Consider the following 20874-nt stretch of genomic DNA (forward strand, 5'->3'; position numbering starts at 1 on the left):
TTTCGGAGAGCGGGTGTCCTCGCCCTGTATGACGAGGTGAGAAGGGAGCGACGGGCACTCAGGGTTCCTGTCAGGCGTGGGCGAGGCAGGCGGGCCCAGCTGCCGCCTCCTCCAGCCCTGTGGGTACAAACACACCGTGTGTGTCTTTGGCTGCTGTAGGGCCATATAATTACTGTTATGGCCCCTAAGGGACGCGGTCTTCTCAGTGTGCAAAAGGTGAGTTGCCAGTCGGGTTACTGCACCGGAGCTCGGCTGCACCACAGTATAAAGCCATAGTGATCGCTAACTGAGATAAGTGCTTACCAAATCCCACTTCGGAGATGGTGAGAAAATTGCAATGTCAAAAAAAAAAAAAACCGCCCCAAAAAAGTGTGTCCCTGAGAGGCAGGTCATGCTCTAAAAGTACCAGCAGAGACAGAGAGATGGAAAGAGGTTTCTTCTATTGCCAGATGTGGCAAGAAGATGTGAAAAATATTGCAGAGTTGTATGTACTTTCCACTGAAGAGCATTGAAATGAAACTTGGAAAAAGTGATGCATCTGCTGTCAGAGCAGTCGGTGACAAATTATTACAGGAGACAAAGCCCAGATATGACTCCAGGGTTGTTTGATGCCTCAGAAATGAAAGGTAGTCACTTATGTGGTGGAAACTTACTATAATGTTACTTTCAATGATAAATATATGCTGCTCACCTATGCTGTATACATGAAGACACACCCCTTGACCTGACACTTTCTATGTGGTTTATTTTACCAGTACAGTACTGCAGCAGCATTTGGGGGAGCAGGGTGCTCTACTGCTATTCTTAATAACAACAACAAAATGTTTTTCAGAAGGCACTTAATTAAGAGACTAGGACTACCCATACATCCTAGTAATCGTATACAAGTGCGGACCAACAACTTCCAGCACGGTTGTCAGGCAGGCAGAGATTTTCTTGCATGGAGCCTACATCGCGGATTCCATGAGTTGAAAATACTGAGTGTACATGGCATGTTTGGTATCAGGGCATTAGACTGTGTGTTAACTCTCACAATAAAAATATTGGAGAAAATCGAGTCATCAAGGCTATTGTCATCATTGTTAGATGATCACGCCTGGTGAAATGCAACATGCAGATGAAGCTGACAGATCTAATTTAGCTCGTAAATCAGGAATTACAAGATTCTTCTAGCTCCACAAGTCAGAAATAGCCTGGATGTTGCTTAACAGTGATTTTTTAAATTGCTTTTTTTCAGAAAAATCTCTCCTTTTCCCCTGCTTCACTATGTTGTTTTGCATATGTTATTTATAGACACTCTTTACTTAACTATTGTCAATGCCAACGTCAGTTTAGAGAGCATATGAAAAATCATTCCATCAAAAATAAGCCTGATCACACAGAGCCTACAGTCACACACAGATGTGTGAGCTTCTGTGCTGAGACTAAAGTGGAGATTAATCCTCCAGTGTAGAATCTGAGGAGTGCCAACAGCCGTCAACAATTTTAAATGCATGAATATACAAATATACGTATCCTTTTGCCGAACAGTAGCAGAATTTGGGATGTCACAGACCTGATAGCTGTTTGGGGAAGGTTTGGGTGACATAAAGTCAGTTATTGACTCAATGTATTTCTTTACTCATTAAAAGTACCTCACAGAGAAGGCACAATTGGAAGGTTTTGGTGGTTGCCAGACAATTTAATGTTAGGAATAAGAAGCTGTTTTTAATAGGGGTAGTGCCTGAGCCCCTCAGGAAGCAGCGACCTCCTTTGGAAGATGCACATGGATAGCTCGCCAGTTTCTGGGATCAGTGCAGGTGTGATAGTCCACGGCTCATGATGTACAGTGTGGACTGGACGGTCCCCTCTGGTTTTGAATCTGTGAATGTGTTTAGTACCTGATTCTTTGGGACTGGTTTCTGCTTGGGAATTTTAACACCTCCTCCCAGGAATTTCAGCCAGGACGTTCAGCAGGTAACATCTAGGCTGCAGTTCCCCCGTGATGTACCATAACAACAGGGGTTTCTGGGCAGCCAAGCCATGAAGTCTCGTTTTTGTGAGGATCCCACTGGTGCTGAGGAAGAGCCTGGGAAAGGCCCTGGAAGGAACCAGCCCCAGAATTTAATACAGTCTGTGGGTGCTTTAGGCATACCGTCTTCTTGTGGTGGACACAAACTCAGCAGGGATGCAGTCCTACAGGGCTTCACACAGTTAAAGTGCGAGTTCTTAAAACTGTCAATGCCACATGGAACTGTTGTCCCAGGGCTCGGTGCGGGCACAACCCAGAGAGCCAGCAGAAAAACAAGGGCTGATGTTTGCGTGGTTGCCCCCAGGATCCCCACGGCGTTTTCAGCCATTTTGGAAGCAGAAGAAAACTATACTCTTCAGGAGCAGAACCTTTGCCTGGTTTTCTGTTGTGCTGAGCAGCAGGCAGCGGGTGTCCTGCCTGGGTAATAAACGCAACCCACGGATGTGGCACAATCTGGATTTTTTCCAACTTCCACCTGTCACAAGGGCAGGCAGCATCTGCCGCCTCTGCAGTTAGCATATTTGTTTGGGGTAAACGGAGCCTTTGTTTATCAGTGTGACATAGTCACCAGATGGAGCTGCACCCTACAGCATCACAGGAATTTGGTTATAGGTGTTTTAAAAAAATATGTTTTTTATTTGACACCTCTGATACTAGTATTTATTGGTCATCTGGCAATAGCAGCTTCCCTTTAGAAACATAGCCTGACTTTAAGAACCTGAACTCCCACTTGTCATCAAATCCCACTTGTCATCTGGTGGGAAATGCATAAATTATCATATCTGTGGCTCCAGGACTCCATGTCTGAACTTGGAGAAGATGGAGAAGAAAATGGGATGGAACTCAGCCTCCCACACTGCTGTCACGAGCTCCTCCTGCTCAAAGGGAATATCTCTCACAAGCCGAAGAGATGTCCTGTGACACAGTATTTATTTTAGCAAATGAGCATATGGAGTGCGTGGGCAGTTAATGAAATGTGGGAGCATTCCTACCGCAAGGAAGGTCGTGCGTATGGAAATATTTATTCCTGCCCAAGGGCGATGGCAACACTAGTCCCTGGAGCCTGAGTGCAGAGCTGTCCCAACACGAGCTGTCCTTTGGTCATATTGCAAAGCAGCATGGGGTAAAAAAAATGGCTTTACTAGATTCCTTGTTCAAAAAAACCCGAGTAGTTAATTTCTCTCCTCGATTTCTCAATCACGGGGTTCTGACCAAGAGCTGGAGGCGCCCTGTACCCGCTCCTCCCGGTCGGCAGGGGGCGCTGCGCCAGTTCCCGGGCGGGAGGGGGTGGGAGCGCGGTTATTGCGCATGCACGAGCTGCCGGCCCCCTGCGGTAGTTCGGGGCTGCTGCGCACGCGCGGCTGCACCCTGCGCATGCGCACAGCCCGCCGGCCGCTGGCTGAGGCGGCGAGGGGAGGCGGCGGTGGTCCTGCGGGCAGCCATGAGCGGGTTCGGGGCTGCGGCGCCGCTTTCGGCCTCCTCGGCTACGGCGGGGACCCGGAACGGCAGCAGCGACAGCCTGGAGAAGATCGACATGTCCCTCGGTGAGGAGCGCAGCCGGGGCCCGCCGCTGTAGGGGGAGAGGGTGGGGGGGCGCGGGCTGAACCAAGCGCTGGGGCCCGGGGGGGTGGGGCGGAACGAACCAACGGGCTTTGCCGGGCACCGGCGCGGGCGGAACCAAGGGGGGGCAGGACCCTACCACAGCGAGAGCGCAGCGGGGGGCGGAAGGCGAGGTGGCTTCGGGGGGCCTGTGGGCCCGTCGTGGCGGGGACCGGAGGCGAGGCCCGGCTGTATCCGTGGGAGCAGCGGGGCTCCCAGGGGTCTGGGCCCCGGGGTTCGCTGTCCCTAGCTAGGGAGGAGCCGGGCTCAGCGGTGTAGGTCCCCTTTGTTACATCTGGGTGACCGGACCAGGCCGAAGACTGGGGCGCTGGTGCGTTTGGCACCAGTCAGGCCCGCGGTGCCCGGGCCCTTTGCCGGGTGGCCCTGGGGGAGAGTCGCGGGGCTCGTAATTGCAGAGGCGGGGTTGTTAGGTTGCTGCTCAGCCGGCCTTGCTTTTTTTTTCTTTCTAGGTGTGGAAGTTGGTAATGGCAAGTCTCTGTTGTAACTCCTCTGCAGTACTTTACCAGTCAGAGCAGCGTGATGCTGTGTCTAACACGTAGTTTCCTGTGACAATCTACCCTGTCTCCCCTGTTCTCCCATTGGTTGTGTGTGTCAGGAAGTTGCACAGTCTCATTACAGATCTGCAGAGCTGTGTTTCTCAAGTATATCTGATGTCCGCGCTATATATATTTCAGAGAGGTATCTCAGAGTAGTTCTGTTCTGGTGCTTTTTGCTGAGTTCCCTTAACAGCTGGGGACACATTTGGTGTGTTCCTGGAGTGCATCTCCCAGTTTAGTTTTATCCAAAAAAAAAAAAAAATGGTTTTGTACACTCGAAGATTGCTCTGTGATGCTACCAGAGTATGGTAGGTAGGTATTATCAGGAGACTTGCTTCAAAAAGTGAAAACACAATGTGAACTAGAATGTTACTGGTAGACTCACCTTTCTGGACCACCTTAGAATAAGAGGATTTTTCCTTCTGTAAGTGATCCAGTGGAGTTCTTTGTTTTGGCAGTGGAGAAAACTTGTGAAATGATGGTTTAGAGTTTTCTGAATATGGAGTATTATTCATATAAATCTATAAATCTATTTTTAGTTATAGTATAGCACACTGGATCTTTGTTTCCAAGGCTACCAAGATTAATAGAGTTATTGTTTCTGAGTGGCTAGTTCTCTTTTCATATATTTTAATGTTTGTTACTCGTCCAAATTAACCTTTCACTTAGCGACTACTATATGTCCTAGATGTTGACTAATAGCAAATTGCAAAGGACTGTAGTGGTGTCATGTTGATGTTTTGTTTAAGAAGCTGTTGTGAGTGGGCGTGTGCCTTAGCCTGTTTAGTTGCAAGGGTAATTTGCACAACAGTGTGATCCATACCTACTGTCCCTAAGTTAAAGTTGTGTGGTCTGGTGTCAACAAAGATAAGATGCAGTCCCACATCTGTCATGATATCAAAAAAATTGACACAACGTTGATCTAGGAAATCTTAAGATCTGGATCTTAATGTTTTAAACATAATTTTGTTGCTTGTGTGTTATGTGCAACTCCTCTGAAGCTAAGCTTCCAGTTTGATAATGTTCCCACATTGTTCTGCTGTTCTAGCTGTAGGTTTGAGCTCTGGTCTCAGGCAAGATAGGAGAATGCTTCAGTGTCTCAGCTGACAAATGCCTAAAGTTCCAGATCTCCTCAATTTCCCCAAGTAAGAGAATAGCTGCACTTAAGGTTCTTTAAAAACTTGTAACCTTATGTGCAGCAACAGCTGACTTGCAAAAAATGGGATTTAAGATGGAGCAGAGGAACTGTGAAGCAAGGATCCATGCTCTCTGAAGGTGGTGGTCTTGTATTGCAGGTACATAAAAATGGAAGCAGCCATTGCGTGGAATTACGTATTCTGCTCTAACAATTTTGGAAGTTTTAGTTTTTGTTGAACATACATTTTATTAGTGGTGCTAAGTTCAAATAATGCTCCTGGTTGATTGCTGCTGTTGTCTGTGGTCGTTTCTACTATTTTGGACCTGTATATCATTTTGAAGTGGCTTTGGTTTCCTTTTTGTATAAAAAGGATAGTTTGGGAATCCTTGCTCCAGGTATGATCCCTTTGATAAAGAAGATTTTATAGGAATCAAACCCTGAGTGACCCGTATCAGTATTGCTTACCTGATAGATTTTTTTTTTTTTCCCTGAGTATTCAAACATTTTTGCAGCAAAGTAAGCTGATTTCCTCATAGCTTTACTTCAGCAGAATACAAAGCATTGGATAACAATGTTGTGATTTTTTTTAATTTCTTTTTTTTTGTTACACTGTTCTCTGTTCTTACCCATCCCTCCCCAACTCAAAAAATGATGTCCATGTGTTTGTGATAGCTCTCTGTTGAAACATAACATTTTTATCAGTTGTGCTCTCCTGATTTAAGTGTAATAAACATAATTTAACATTTTCCTTTATGGTGTTTTTGTAAACAAGCTAACAGTCAAATAAAAGCATGCTATATCTGGTGCTTTACTCTTATCTGCTGAGCCAGCTACCAGATCAGTGAAGGAAATCAAAGTGGTGTGTCATGATTTGCACTTGACGGAGCTACTGTTCACTTTTCAGCAGTTTATTATCTTACACATATTCTTAAACTGATTAATAATTTGTTCAACATTGTTTCACCAGAAAATAGAGAAGATACTTACTTTGGATTGCAGATACCTGGGGAGGGAAGTCTTGCTTGCTTTTTTCCCATCACCTCAACCTCCATGAATACATGAATATAACTGATAGGCTGAGTTCTTTCTGTGTGATTTTTCTTAAATAATTTAGGATGAAAGAACTAAGGCTTGAATTGCCATTTTGTCTGGAATCTGCAAAGTCTGGTAGTGGTGGGGTTACCTTCTCTTTAATGGTATACAAAAACTAATGTAGTCATTCAGTTTAAAATTTCACGCTGGGCAGAATCTTTCAAGTCTCTTGGATGTTCTGGATGTATGCAAGTGCTGCTCTTTTGCTAGGGCATTATATTATAAATGAAGTACTGTAAGACTAACAGGGACCGGATATTTTATAGAGAGATTTCTGGAACCTTAGCTTGTATGTGCTGGCTTTGCAAGATTAACTGCTCTGTTTCCCATGACACCAACTTGCTAGGGTTCTTTTCTTCAGAACTGGAATATGTCTGTAATGTGTTAAATCTTTCTTTTTTATTTTCTGCTTACAGATGATATAATTAAACTGAACAAGAAAGAAGAGAGAAAACAGTATTCCCCGAAAATAAAAAGAGGGCTGCAGCAGAATCGAACTCGACAGTTCAGGACACCTGGCTCCAAGTGGGGAATCCAACAGCAGAAAGGTGTGTGAGTCAAACGTAATGGGCACTGCACAATATTTATTTTTTTTGCTGCTGAAATCTAACCTAATGAAAATGTATGGATTGGCATGGTCAATTCAGGTGTCTTTTAAATAGCGTCAGATGCAGTTTTCTTTATAATTCAGTTCTTTGTGATCCATTTATGTTTGATTTTGTTTCTAGTTCAGTGTGAGAAAATCATTGATGTGTTGGGGAGCTTAGGTGCTTGTTGGAGTCTAGTTTACCCAAGGAAGGATTGGCTTGCTTTCTGATTTATTTTTTTTTTATTTTAATTTTGAAAATTGTGTTTTGTCCCTTCTCATAGATGGATAGAAAGAGCACTTATGCCAAAGCCTGTATATTAAGAACTGTGCAGGCCTTGCCAGAGCTCAAAGCTTTGTGCAAAAGAGCCAGCATATTTATATTTGCTAGGTAGAATTCTCCTAGCAGGCCTCCCCAAAATAGCTGTTATTGCAGGCCGTAATGCTACTGCTGGGATTTATAAATGGATAATGCAGAGTGTCTGAGTTGGCTCTTCTTGTTAAGACCTTGGGATGCAAAGGAAGCACCATGTCAGCCTTTATAAGCCAATGTTTTTCAGTGGAATGCAAAAGTGGGGAAAAAAATCGTACAGGCAGGGAGTGAAGAGAGGAAAAGTGCACTCAGCTTTACTGAGTAACTGTCAGGGTTTGTTGTTTTTTTGATAAATAGGAGTCATATTGTAAAATGATTCCCAGGTTTTAGTCCAGTGCATGGCCAGCATCTGCTTGAAGTATAAATTGGTTTTGCTTATGTTTAATTTTAGAAAAGTACCTTTTTAGCACTGGATTATCAAAATACGGAAAAATACCATCTAATCAGAAAGCTTACCACCTCAGCCTACGCTAATGCAGTGTTTAAGTTAAAACATGCAATTTCTTGTTTAGCAGCATTCATTTAAAACAAATACACATCTGTCTGTTGTATTCATGGTGATCCGCATTTTATCTTTGTCATTGCTTAATATTTGTTGTAGCAGCAGCTCATAGCATCTTAGACACAAATGTCTTTGGGGATCAGTGGGATGTCATGTTGCTCAGGGCTCAGAGGAGTTTTGCTTTTTATACAGGCCAACATAGCAGTGTTACTTAAGTTGTGCGTCTTCAGTAAATAGTGACAGTGCAGGGAAATATTTTACATCAGTCAACCCCAAGTATAAGAATGTTTGTGTAGGTGAAAGAGCAAGTGAATTTAAATTGTAGATTGTCAAACATGTAGGCTTCCATTTGTGACTGCAGTTGTCAATTGCAATTGTTTATGATCCAAAGGGCATAAAAGAAGCAAGTATTAGAACTCAGAGTTTTAGGAGGAAATATAAAACTCTAAATACAACTGTCTTGGCAGTTAATTTTCTTTCTTGGAACCTTCTCTCCTTGCCTGCCCTTGTTCTAGGAAAAAGCAAACATTGTTTTTGCAAAATTGACAGATTCATGACATTGAAATGTTGTAAATAGCTTTAACTGCTCCTTCTTACACAACTCCGTACGTTTTCTCCCATTGAAGGCAAACCTCTTCTATATTGTTTTTTGAGCAGAAGTTATCATTAAATAGTTCTTCTGACCATTCTAGTTATTAGTAGCTTATGACCAATGGATTTGTTGCTGCTTCGTTGCCCTTGAAGTTATTCTGATAAGTAGCAAATCCTCTGTTATTTGTGGACAGCTACAGAAACCACAAATAATCAACAGCATTCAATTTGTTGCAGTTTTAGAAGAGGCTGCCAAACTCTCTGGCAAGAAGCAAGGAACTTGAGCTGGGACTCTTTTGAGCTTTTGAGGGGAGAAACAGAGAGAAGAACATTGTTCATTTAAATAAAAGTTGTCCTTGGTGATACACAGAATGCAGCTGCACAAAACCCTGGGCAGCGAACTTTGAGGTTGTTATTTATTTGAGCAGACGTTGGTCCAGAGAGCTCCTGAGGTCCCTTTCAGCCTAAGTAACCCTGTTTCTCAGCTTTTCTAGTTGAAAAGAATAGCATTTGCTAACTATCCACAAAATGTGGGTACATAGCAGTTTCTCCATGGCAAATTTATCTAAGCTGTGTTCTGATGGATGGCTTACCTCATGTGATGGCTCCTGTCTCATGAAGAAGCACAGATTTATTATCAATGGATCAGATGCTATGATCAAATGCTATGGATCAGTTACATCAAGGCTGGATGTGTCTGTTGCTGTAGAGCTGACTCCTTAGTCTTAAATTTATCTTGCAGTCTGAGGTTCTAAAGAGGATGATACTTGGGGATAAAACTGGAGCACGATCTGTATTCATAGCATGAGGCTAAATGGCTCCAGACAGGGTTAACCAAACCCTTGTAACTGGAGATTTCAGATGTTTATACTACAGACCTCAGACTTACAAGGCTTTTATATTCAAAGTCTGCGTTCAGTTCTCAGTGTCGTCCAGACTGCCATGCAGACTTCTAATTGAAAACACTTTAAATGTGATGTAATTCATATGCTGTTTAATATGGTTTTGTGGGCCAATTGCTATATTCTTTTTTTCTTAGGTCATGGCTTGGGAACCGCTGATCTAAATAAATCATCTTTGAAGTTGCTTTTTTTCTTTTCTTTGAATTAAACTGGTAATTTAAAGTTTGCTGAATGGGTGGGGAGCTGGGGCTTTTTTGCTGCTGTTGGTTTGCTTTTGTGCTATTCAGCACTTAATGAAGTTACATTTCAGAGTATTTTGGTTGTTTTTTATGCCAGAATGACTCTGTAAGTTGTCCCTGTTTTTTATGACTCTGTAAGTTGTCCCTGTTGACATCTCAAATAACAAATTTTCAACAGAAATTAGTGTAATGAGCTAGAGCAAAACTGTGATCTATATGAGAAACTGATTATTCTTGTGCTAAGGCTTGGGCCAGGCTGGCTAAAATAACTGAAAGACCGAATTGTCTTGAAGTGTAGTGATAGCTTCTGCTCTAAGGCTTGAAGTGTGCAGCCAAATAACTTGTGTTGCCTGCATAGCATCTTAAACCAGTAAGCTTTTTCTTTCAATATGAATCATTGAACTCTTCATGCTTGTTGCAGGTTATGGTAAAAATCGTTTGGGACGCAGAAAGAAGATAGCAGGGAAGAAGCGTTCTTATGGTGTTATAACTGGCTTGGCAGCCAAGAAAGCAATGGGTTCACGCAAAGGAATTAGTCCTCTGAACAGACAGCCACTTAGCGAGAAGGTAATTAATGCAATTCTAGTGGTTCATGTAAGAACGGATTAAAAACATGAAACAATGTTTTCAGAACAGCTCTACTGAGATATGAAATGGAGACACCTGGTACAACCTTTTGTTAAATTGGGGATGTGTTAGCTGAGTCTTGGTTTATTTTGAGGGGGGTGGTTAATGACTAGGTTTGAAAAGGGTTTTTTTTTAGTCACTTCATTGGGTTGCAAGTCATGAAAATTGAAGTACAGAAGTATGTTCTGTGCAAGTATGGAGGCAGTTACTGTATTTTTGCAAGAAAAGCTCACTTACTGCAATTTCTTGTCTTTGCATTGATTTGATACAAATCAGTGACTCCACCAACATGCAGATGTTAAGCATGTGTCTGTTACAAAAATGGAAGATTTTGCAAAATACTTAACTCTTCTGCACTCTTGCAGTGCATTGTTGCCTGCTCCATCTCATTCAGTATTGTAGGACAGGGATTGCTTTTGGATTTGTGAAGAAGAGCAATTTTAAAGAGGTGGCGGACCATGTGTTTTGTCAGTTTAGGGAGATACAGTAATCAAAAAGTAACTGCTAAGCTCTGCATTATTGTTTTTTTTTGCCTGGTAATGGGGGGAATATAGAATTCATGAAAGCGTAGAAGATATTTTCAAATTAGACTGTGAAAGGTAGACAAAGCCAAATGTATTCTACGCACAGTTTGTAAATGGAAATTGAAGGAAAAGTGTTTGTGTGTATGCAGTATACATATATACTATATGTATTTATTGTTTTTTAAGAATGCACAGCGGAATTACCCAGTTTTGAAAAAGAAAACAAACTTGCAGAGACAATCTGAAATGCAGAGAAAACAAGCTCCAGCCCTCAGGAGGCCTGCCCCGCTAAACAGAAGGTAAAATAATGACTCTGATTTCTGAACTCTTCTTGATAACTTTCCATAGTGAATCTTGTTTGACAGGACTGAGTCCAAGGAAAGATGGTAGGTATTGCCCATAGTAATATGGTCAAGACTATCATGTATGAAGTTCTACAAATCTGGAAGCTGAGCATGGGACAAACGTGGTCTCAATACAAAGCCAGATATTTATTACTGTGTAAAGCACTTGGGAAGTACCTCTATTTGTGAGCACCTGGTATTCTGCCTTCATTTAAGTCATAGGCAGCCTATATGGAGGTGGCCAATGTGGATTTCAGTATCTTTGAAGTGACAGCCATGGTTTACTGAACTTTACAAATAAAATGCCTTTGTGGAAGCTGGTGCCATCTTCAGTTTCATTGAAGCTATTGCATGTTTTATTTGTGCTGGAATTAACATGTCTGTTACAAACTGCATCTTAACTGGTCTCCATGATGAAAATTTCCACTATGTGACTCTACTGTGGAAACTGTAAACAAACTTTCTTTATACATATCAAGACTGCTCCTTTTTTTTTTTTTGCATCTAATCAGCAATGTTTAATGTGCTGGAGGATACTGAGCAAAGTAAAAAGCAGAATTAATAATCGTACTGTCCTGTGATATAGGAGTGCTAGGCTTCTATGTAACAGAAGTGATTTCTCCATTTACGTGTAATGTTTTTTGTTCCTAATACATGAGAAGCTTATTGCAACTGAAATGTTCATCCTCAAAGAGGCAACATTACAGATGGCCTTAGGGATGTATTGGGTGCTTTCCTGACTTCCATAGTGGTCTCTCTAAGATGTTATCTGTGGAGCCTTTGATAACTGTATTTTAATAAATACTACAGGAATAACATGCCGTCCACTTTTGCCAGAATTGGAAATAAACTAAATCAGCAGAAAGACACTCGTCAAGCAACTTTCCTGTTTAGAAGGGGCCTGAAGGTAATAAAAAATTACTCAAAACAACAACAAAACTGTGCCACAGGTTCTAAGCTAACCTATAACACTGATATTAATGAATCAACTTCAAATACCAGATCTGAGTAGAAATTTCAGGTGGACTGGGAAATAGACATGGGTTCTTCTAGGGAAATATACATGTCCTCTTCAATTACTGTAACCCATTGAGTCTTGCTTCCTGTTCCAGTGTAGCTGGACTGTTCGGGGGGGCATGGAACTTGTCACAGAGTTTGAGGGTAGTTGCAAGCTATTAATTTTTCCTTTTTAGAAGTAAATGTTAAAAAACACTGTGCAGCTTTCAAAAGTTGCCTTCAGGTGAAGGATAGAGCAGAAACATGTTTTAGAAACTGATTATGGTGTTGGCTTGGGTTGGGGGGGGGGTTAGTTATTTTGGGGTTATTTATTTTAGTTAATTTATTATTTTAGTTACGTAAGGATTTTTAGTTATTTTGAGTAAGATTAAGAGAATAGAGAGTGCGCAGCGAGTGATAGTGGTGTTTCCATTTATGCCCTCATTCTACATCTGCCATTGTTGTCACTGTAGGTAGCTTCTGTCTTCCGTACACATGGATTGCAGAATTACAGACAGAATCAGGAGCAAAAAAAAAAAAACCAAAACCAAAGTCCTTTAAAACAGCAGTGGGACTTAGTAGCATATTGGATATTATGTATGCTAACATTGATCAGATTAGGAACTAGCCAAGTTTTTCTTGCTGGCCTGATACCGTTTTGTGTAGCTTGGTAAAGGATATGGTTGCTGACATAGTCCTCAAAAATGTTTCCATCTCTTTATTGTTGCTAACTTTGTTTAAATCATTTTGTGTTCTTAAAGTAGTTTCTTTCCAATGTCTTACAAAGGTAATAAGATAGTTGTCTTTGAAGTCCCCCTGGAAGTACAGCCCTGTTTGTGCAGAGTGTACAAACAGCTTTAAACTTCTGGTTTTGAACTGCTGTATTTCCAGCTGCTGCAATGGGAATTGAAACAGTATTCAAATCCAGTGTCTGTATTGATGTGTTTTCAGGTGCAGGCCCAAGTGCAGTCAACAGATGATCTTGATAATCAGACAGTAAAGAGAACTCGTCAGTAAGTATTTAATTTGGAGAACTTCAGTTTGGTGCCTCGTATGATTCTCGCTTTGTTTCTAGCTTCCTGGCTATGGTAATTGAATGGTTTTGGTTTTTTCCCTGTAGGCATATCAACTGAGTGACAGTGATCCTCCTCCTGTCCTCAGTTATTTCCTAAATTAACTTCTAATTTAACCAGGAGGAGTTCGTTTGCGTAAGATGCTTGCAGGAATGAGGGGGAAGGCGGTAGCTTTAGAGGATCAGACTAATCTCTGCCACTCACGAATACTGCATAGACCGGAAGAAAAATGCAAATGTCAGTGTTCTCCTGAGCTCTTGATGTAATTTCAATTTTACTTAATACACGTATAAGCCTATGAAGCAGTTTGGAAATAAGCAAGGCAGGACACAAGGTGGACACTCAGCTCTCCGCCCATGTATTCTTCCTGTATCATTCTGTGCCTGTCAGGCTCTTCACAACTTGTTTGTTCTTAACACTGCAGGCTGCGTAAGCAGCGTATGCCATGTAAGCAGCGTGTGCCGCAGACCTGCATTCTGTCACTTCTTTGATTTGCTTTAAGGACCATTTTGTCTCCATTTATGGCAAGGAAACTGAATATTTTAAACATTTCAATCAGTGCTGTAGTTCTGGTACACCTTGCCAGCATGTGATCTAGCACTCACCTGAATAGGTTTTGATAATGTAAAAGGTACGAGAATTAATAGCCAAACTTCTTGTAGATTGATTGACTGCATGCGGTCTTCATACTGTCCTGTAGTCTGTACATTCTTTACTATCCAGTGTTTTGGACATTCTTTTAAAGATACCCTGACTGAAATTTCTACAACGGTTTTGTAAGTGATTTCTGTGTTTTCAAACTAGATGGCGAACTTCCACCACAAGTGGAGGGATTCTGACTGTGTCCATTGACAACCCAGGAGCCATCATAACCCCAATGTGAGTTTTCAAAAAAGTTCTGAAATGTTCTAGTAGACTTTCACCTTGTTTACCTCTTCCAGATCAGACCGTATTGCAGCTCTTTTCCTCCTCAATCTAATGAAAGTGAATGAGCATCTAGTTGATGTGTGATGGTAATAGTTCCTCCCTGATTTTTAAAGATACTGCTAGAGTTGTGCTTAAAGAAAGCATTGCTATATTTGCCTTGGGGAAGTTGATGGTACTGTTGTTTCATGAGGTGTTTTATTTTAAAAATCTCTCAAGTAGCTTTTTTCATTAGTAGCATTTTATCTGTAAGGAAGACTGTACCAATTTTTATTTTTTTCTAGACTGTGCCAATATTTTTTTTGTATTTATGGGAACAATTAACTGCAAATTATGCGTTTGTCAGTAGGATTGAGAGATAAAAGATAAGATCTCTTCCTGTTGGGACACTTGCTGTCTGATAACAAAAGCAAATGCTACCCTTTTGTAGTTCTGCCTGATGTTTACCTTCTCAAATTTGTGCCCTCCAGCTATTCAACCAGCCTGATCAAATGTCTCAATGAAAATTTAATATCTCTATCAGCATTAAGGCTTTATTGCATAAAACATATATTCACTTTGTCATTTGTAACATTCTTCTTTCACAGTTCACAGAAATTACGATTAACTCGTACTCCTGTGCCACCATTTCTGATGAAGAGGGACCAATCTGAAGAGAAGAAGATTCCCAAAGGGGTTCCATTGCAGTTTGATATTAATAGCGTTGGAAAACAGGTAAATGCAGTTTCTTTCCTTAACTGTGGAAGTAGTTTCAAGTCAGATAAAAGCTTGTGAATCATGCACTTTGCTCCTAGGCTTACTAGTGACAGAAAGAGGGAACTGGTGGCTACTTCCAGTTCTTCCACTAACTTGCTGTGTAACTTCAAGCAAGTAACTAAACTCATTGTTCCTGTTCCTCTAGTTCACGTCTTGCATGCCCGCATGCTTTAAATGGGACTTAAATTGTTTAATATTTCTAAAAGCTTTCTGGTGTTCCTGCTGTACTTGAATCAGCAAGTGTGCGTAATTCAGGGATGAACGGCTTTCAGTTGTGTAACCTGTGTGGAACCCTGACAGCTGAATTTATAAGGCAACTTTTGCTGTGCATCTAAGGAAAAAAAATAAATGTAACGATGTAAAGGCTTGAAAGTGAGCAGTTTTTCAAAAGTTTCATGAAGACAGGCAATTTGGTGCAGGAATTTTAGTGCTGTCAGTGAAAGAATTCTTACAGGGTGACAGAGTTAGATTCTGTTCTTGTAATCAGCTCCTTACTGCCAGCTGTAGAAAACTACCTGGGGTCAGGGCATCGATCTGGATTTTTTCCTTCCATGAATAAGCAGTATGTCAAAAATAGTCTACTACTATATTGTAAAATTAATTGGAACTTTTGGACTAGACTCCAGTCTACTGCCTCAGCTGCATGAACTGGGAAGCAGCTTGCATTAACACTGTTAAATGCTGCACTTGTTGAAGTTGCATAGAATCTGTGTGGGGAAATGAGTGTAGTGAAAGTTCCCTTTATCAGTCTGTCTGTCCTCAGTTTAACTTACGATATTTTGAGTTGATTTTCAGTCTTGACATCGTGTACCATGTATTTTTAATGATTTCCGAGAAATGCTAGCTCTTGATATATAGTGTAATCTGTTTTTTGAATGGTGTGGGAAATGATGAAATCAAATTAAACCTTTTTTTTTTTTTAATCTAAGCGAGGCAATTATGAAGTGATGATGCAGAATGAGGAAAAATTATTCTTGTCTCCATTACTTTGATTAAATGAACCTGGCATCTTTTAAGCTTATGGTTAAATGAATTTCTTTTTCAGACAGGGATGACGTTGAATGAACGTTTTGGAATCCTGAAGGAGCAAAGAACAGCGCTGTCTCAGAACAAAGGAAGCCGTTTTGTAACAGTGGGTTAACTGGACGGGTGGACTTGGGCACTGATCCCACCTACCTAAGAAACTGCGATAAAAGTGGGCAGAAGAATACAGCATACGTCACTGAAATTCTCCAGACTTCTTGCTAAGATGGTGGCAGAGCTATCGATCTTTATTACTTTTACTTTGAATGGTAAAAGGCACCATGCCCTGTGGGGGGGGGGAAGCGGGGAGGCTGATCCACTCAAGTGGCACCATCACCTGGTCGGAAAAGATTCTGTTGCCCAGCTAATGACAAACACCGATTTTGGTTCATCTTGCAACCAGAACACAAACATGAATTTTAAAAGGTTTTTGGGGTTTTTTTGTTTGTTTCTTTAGGAGTGCTCAGTATCTGTTCTCTGACCCCTCTGTTATAGTAAAGATTGTGAGTTTCATTACCAACCCCATTTTAGGGTTTTTTTAGGGACTGCCTATGAACTTTCCTTTGGACTGCAGTTTGGCACAGAGCCTCAGTCCATGAATACTTTGGTAGTGATGTAGCGGCATTTTTCATGGGAGCATTGGTTGTACTTCTTTGTGCTTTTGAAGTTCAGGTTTTTTTTTCCTTTCTTGAAAACTAAATGTTTTGCATCTTCACTTTCACAAATAAAGCTGTTAGCTGAGACCCAAAAATCTGTAATTTGGATGGAGACTATTCTACTCTTATCTTTAAAAGTGGTCCAGATTAATACTGGAGGAATACTGCACAGGCAGTATGAGAGTAATTTATATTGCAAATAGCTCAAGTTCATCATCCTCCTGTAAATGGAGTATGTCTGTCTCCTGTTTTTTCTTAAACTTTTGCTTTCTATTTCTTTTTGTAAGTTTTTTCAGAAACTTAATGCAATAACTTCACATTTTTGAATAATTTCATAAGAATAAATACAACAGTTCACAAGGAAGTCAGTGGTATGATAGAGTTCCTTACCCTCTCAGACACAGGATTTGCATCTTGCATACCTTGCCCCAGGGGTTTTTCTCTGCCTCTTACAAATAGCCAGAGGCAAGAGATCTAATGGCACTTGTTTGTACATACCAAAGAGAGGTGAGATGTGAAGCTGATCAGAAGTGGTCAGAAGTCTTGAAACTGGGGAACGTGGCTGGAGGAAAGCCCTCGGTTTGCCGGCACGTGTAAGGCATTAAGCAGGAGCGTGTGGTCACTTGGTTTACGCTTAGCTTTGCGCATCAGAATCTGTGGCATGGTGACAACCGGGGCATCCTCACTCTGAATTTATGTGATCCCTAAAACTGAGGCACTTGTTCAGAATTGCTTCCAGACCAGGAACTGATGGAACTTAACATTGTTCTATAGCAATGAGATTTAGGTACAGTTACACTGTTCTATAGCAATGAGGTTTAGGTACAGTCAGGTAAAAAAGCGATTGGCTTGCTGCATCCAGAAATGTTTATGGTGTTTGAATTGGGTTTAATTCCTTTTACTGTTCTTGAAAAATTTACATTTGACTTCTTAAAGAGTTGGTTTCCTTGCATTTTTATCTCAAATTCCAAGTTAACTAGCATTTACCGGGAACTTCAACACTGAAGAGCATTTGACAGTAGTAGGGCTTCTGTTTGTATAGCAGTTTTAAAGTCAGAGTGCATCCTGATGCTATATAGTACTTAAACCCTTATTTTTAATGTTGAAAAATACACCTTAGCAGAAGAAAACTAAATGTAATGGTGTTAAGGGTTTTGGGTTTTTTTAATTACTAGTAGGAATATTTTTTTGGAAAAAATGTCCCACTGTTAGAATTTGAGTAGATAAAGTGTTGTCAGCCATCCTGTTTCAGTGTATACATTTTCCATGTGCCAGGATGCAACAAAAAAATTCTTTTGCATCAACATAGATGCAAAACATTGATGCAATGCATCAAAAAATGCTAGTTTGTATTTAATGAGAAGATGCTTTACACTGTACCTTTTGGTATTTTTTGGAGAAGTTATTACATTTGATCTATTCTGAAGCTGTTAATTTTTTTTTTAAATAAAAAGTTACAGGTTTCATACTGTCGTGTTCCTGTTATAACCACCTGGGCATATACTGGTTATGTGAATTTGCTGATAGCCTTCAAGGGGTACTTAATGATTAAATTCTTATTAAACATTCTGAAGAAAGAATATACCAAAAAGCAGCCTAATTTAAAGAGGGCTTGCATTTGTTGCCCAGCTTAACATCCTGAAAATAAGCACTTCTTGGAGTGGCACTGGATAAGCTCACTTGCATTTAGATGTGTCAGCTATTAATGTATTTTTTTCAGTAGCATTGTCATAATTGAGTGGCTGGGTGTGATTGTGGTACCAGATCCCTTCATCCGCACGGGCGTGCGTGTTGCTGGGACATGTCTTGCTGTCATCCAGACTTGCTGTTGCAGCATCAGCGCGGAGTCCCTGAAAGACAACGGCCGCTGCTATTAATCGGTGATGCAGGGAAAAAAAATACGCTGCCCGTCCGTGTATGGGATAAGGCGTGGGGTACAGCGGGGGCCTCGGCACCGGGCTGTCTGCTGTCTGTGTAAGCAGCTGATCTCTGCTGTCCTAGAGTAAGACTGCCATTCATTCGGACGTGTCAAAGAGTGCAACCTTCTAATGACTGATGACATCAAGGGGAAAAATATGACGCCGTTGGTACTTTTGCCACCTGGTTCAGGGGTGTGCCCGGCAGCCAGTGTGGCATCCCACCCTGGGTGGGTCAGCTAGAAGTTTTCTGAATTCCAGAAGGGTACGCGGGCACTGCAGACGTTGTCAAGGGGAGGCGATTACCCCAGGCGAGCGGAAAAGTCGGCCCGAAAACACGATGTTCCGTGTTATTTTGGGTAGCTGCTCCGCGCCCTGCCCGTACCCGCGGGCTGCGCATGCGCACTGCGCGCCCTGTCACGGCTGGCGCACGCGCGCTGCCTGCCGGCCCCTGGGCTTCCCCGCGCCTGCGCGGTGGCGCGCGAAGCCGGAGCGAGCAGCGGCGGGCTGAGGCGGGGGGGAAATGGCGGCCGCGGTGCTGTCGGCGCCGGAGGGCGGCTCTGCCGTGATGCCGTCGGGGAGCGCGTCGGTTTGTTCTCCCCCAGCCGGTCCCTCGGGTCCCGGTTCGTGGAGCCGTTCTTTGGACCGAGCCTTAGAAGAAGCGGCGGCCAGCGGTACCCTCAGTTTGAGCGGCAGGAAGCTCCGTGACTATCCGCGGGCCAGCGCCGCCAACCACGACCTCAGCGACACCACCCAAGCCGGTGAGGGACGGGGCGTTGAGGGGATGGGGGGGCGAGACAACGGAGAATGGGGATAGGGCTGAGGGCAGCCGGTGTGGCGGGGCCTCGCGGGTCCCCCTCAGGGAGGGCTTAGCTGGGGGCTGGTTGTGTGTGTCCCCCCCCACCAAAGCCCCCTTAGGGGGCGTTGGGGGGGGGGGGGGACGGACAGCTAGCCCCCCCACGAAGACTGAAGCTGAGGTAATCAATTTGCTGTCTCTTCAGCAAATTGAAGCTGGATGCTTGAGGAGGAGAAGTTTCCTCAGTGGATGTTTGGGCGGGGGCTGGGGGGATCCCCCCCTAATTTCTCTTAAAGAGCGTGTGTGTGGGTGTAGAGGGGGATTTCTCCTCACGGGAGGCGATGCTTGGCAGATTTCTCCACTTGGGCCGTTTCTCTCCTTCGTGTTTTCGGCTTCCTCCCCCTTCGCTCTCCGCCCTTCCTCTCCTCCGAGAGAGGAAGACTGCGAGGCAGGATGGAGGAGAGCTGTGCAGGGTACTCCTCCTTCCTCTGCCCTCCGTGGCTCTGGCCGATGAGCTCTCTCGATCTGTTGGGTTTTTGGGTTGGTTTGTTTTTTTTTTCCTTCGTCGTCTCCCATCTAGAGGCGTTTCCCTTGTTGGGGGCTGTTTTAAACAGAGTTATGAGGCTTTTCTCAGTACTGCTGCTCACTGATGTGGTTTTAGCCAGGCATATTCTTGTTCTGATCTATGTGTATGTGAGTGTCTGTGTGCGTATATGCATAGATACGCACCCTCGCCATCTCTCATGTTGTGCTGTTGACAGGGGAAACAACTTTCCAAGAAGGGCTGTCAGGTGTGTATACACTAAAGACAACTGTTTCTTTATGAGGGAGTGTAGGAATAGGATGAGGGGAGATTTAGATTAGATATTAGGAAGAAATTCTTTATTTTGAGGGTGGTGAGACACTGGCCCAGGTTGCCCAGAGAAGCTGTGGCTGCCCCATCCCTGGAGGTGTTCAAGGCCAGGCTGGATGGGGCTTGGAGCAACCTGGTCTGGTGGGAGGTGTCCCTGCCCAAGGCAGGGGTGTTGGAACTAGATGATCTTTAAGGTCCCTTCCAACCCAAACCATTCTATGATTGTGCTCTTATGCTTCTGTTATTGTCGTTTCTGACAGCCATAAGCAAGGTATGAAAAGGTACTGTGAACAGAATTATGGAATCATGTCCTTTTTCTTTTTTTCTCCTGTATTATATGGATAAAAATATTAAGGATTTTTAAGAAATACTTTACAAGGTACAGTAAGTGATAGGACTGGGTTTTCCCTCTGCCCCTCAAATATATTAATAGGAGTAGACTAAAAAGGTATACTTCTCCTGTAAGCATCTTGATCAGAAAAACCACATTTGCGGAGTATGTTTACGTATTACGGTATTGAATAGAGAGATGAGACTTAGGAAATTATGAGGGTTCGTGCAGGATGTAGGCGTTTTCTTAATGCATTATACAGAGCAAATGTAGTTTATGTTTATTTTGATTGTCTAGTTGATTAAGTGAAGTAAAAGTAGTTTTAAAAGGTGTCACTATGCCATTTGATTGTAGCTTCGATTACTTCCTATGTGGTCATTTCGATTTTTCTAGTGTTTTGTGTTGAGTTGTAGCCTAGAAGCTAAGAAATAAACTCCAAACATTACTTTTTAAAAGTTACTGTGT

The 20874-nt window shown here is 42.5% G+C and overlaps 2 protein-coding genes across 17 annotated transcripts in view; both read left to right on the top strand.

Annotated features, from left to right (window-relative positions):
- The first annotated feature begins 3379 nt into the window (after window positions 1–3379).
- FYTTD1 (forty-two-three domain containing 1) lies at window positions 3380–17979 on the top strand. 2 transcript variants are annotated; one of them, XM_054206109.1, is made up of 9 exons: window positions 3380–3555; window positions 6814–6945; window positions 10012–10157; window positions 10928–11040; window positions 11923–11992; window positions 13033–13094; window positions 13959–14033; window positions 14666–14792; window positions 15880–17979. In XM_054206109.1, the coding sequence occupies exons 1-9, from the start codon at window positions 3453–3455 to the stop codon at window positions 15973–15975; spliced, it is 924 nt and encodes a 307-aa protein (XP_054062084.1). In that variant the 5' UTR covers window positions 3380–3452; the 3' UTR covers window positions 15976–17979. The 2 variants fall into 2 exon arrangements, with proteins under 2 accessions (XP_054062084.1, XP_054062083.1); XM_054206108.1 differs by having other exon boundaries at window positions 3382–3555; window positions 11896–11992.
- Window positions 17980–18913: 934 nt separating this feature from the next.
- The window catches only part of LRCH3 (leucine rich repeats and calponin homology domain containing 3), a 73276-nt gene continuing 71315 nt past the window's right edge, over window positions 18914–20874 (top strand). For all 15 annotated transcript variants that reach the window (XM_054204541.1, XM_054204534.1, XM_054204548.1 and 12 more), the window contains exon 1: window positions 18914–19190. In XM_054204541.1, the coding sequence (XP_054060516.1) occupies window positions 18953–19190 (238 nt within the window). In that variant the 5' untranslated portion in view covers window positions 18914–18952. The remainder of the gene's footprint in view (window positions 19191–20874) is intronic.

The sequence above is a fragment of the Rissa tridactyla genome, chromosome 6, assembly GCF_028500815.1.
Source record: "Rissa tridactyla isolate bRisTri1 chromosome 6, bRisTri1.patW.cur.20221130, whole genome shotgun sequence".
Lineage (NCBI taxonomy): Eukaryota > Metazoa > Chordata > Aves > Charadriiformes > Laridae > Rissa > Rissa tridactyla.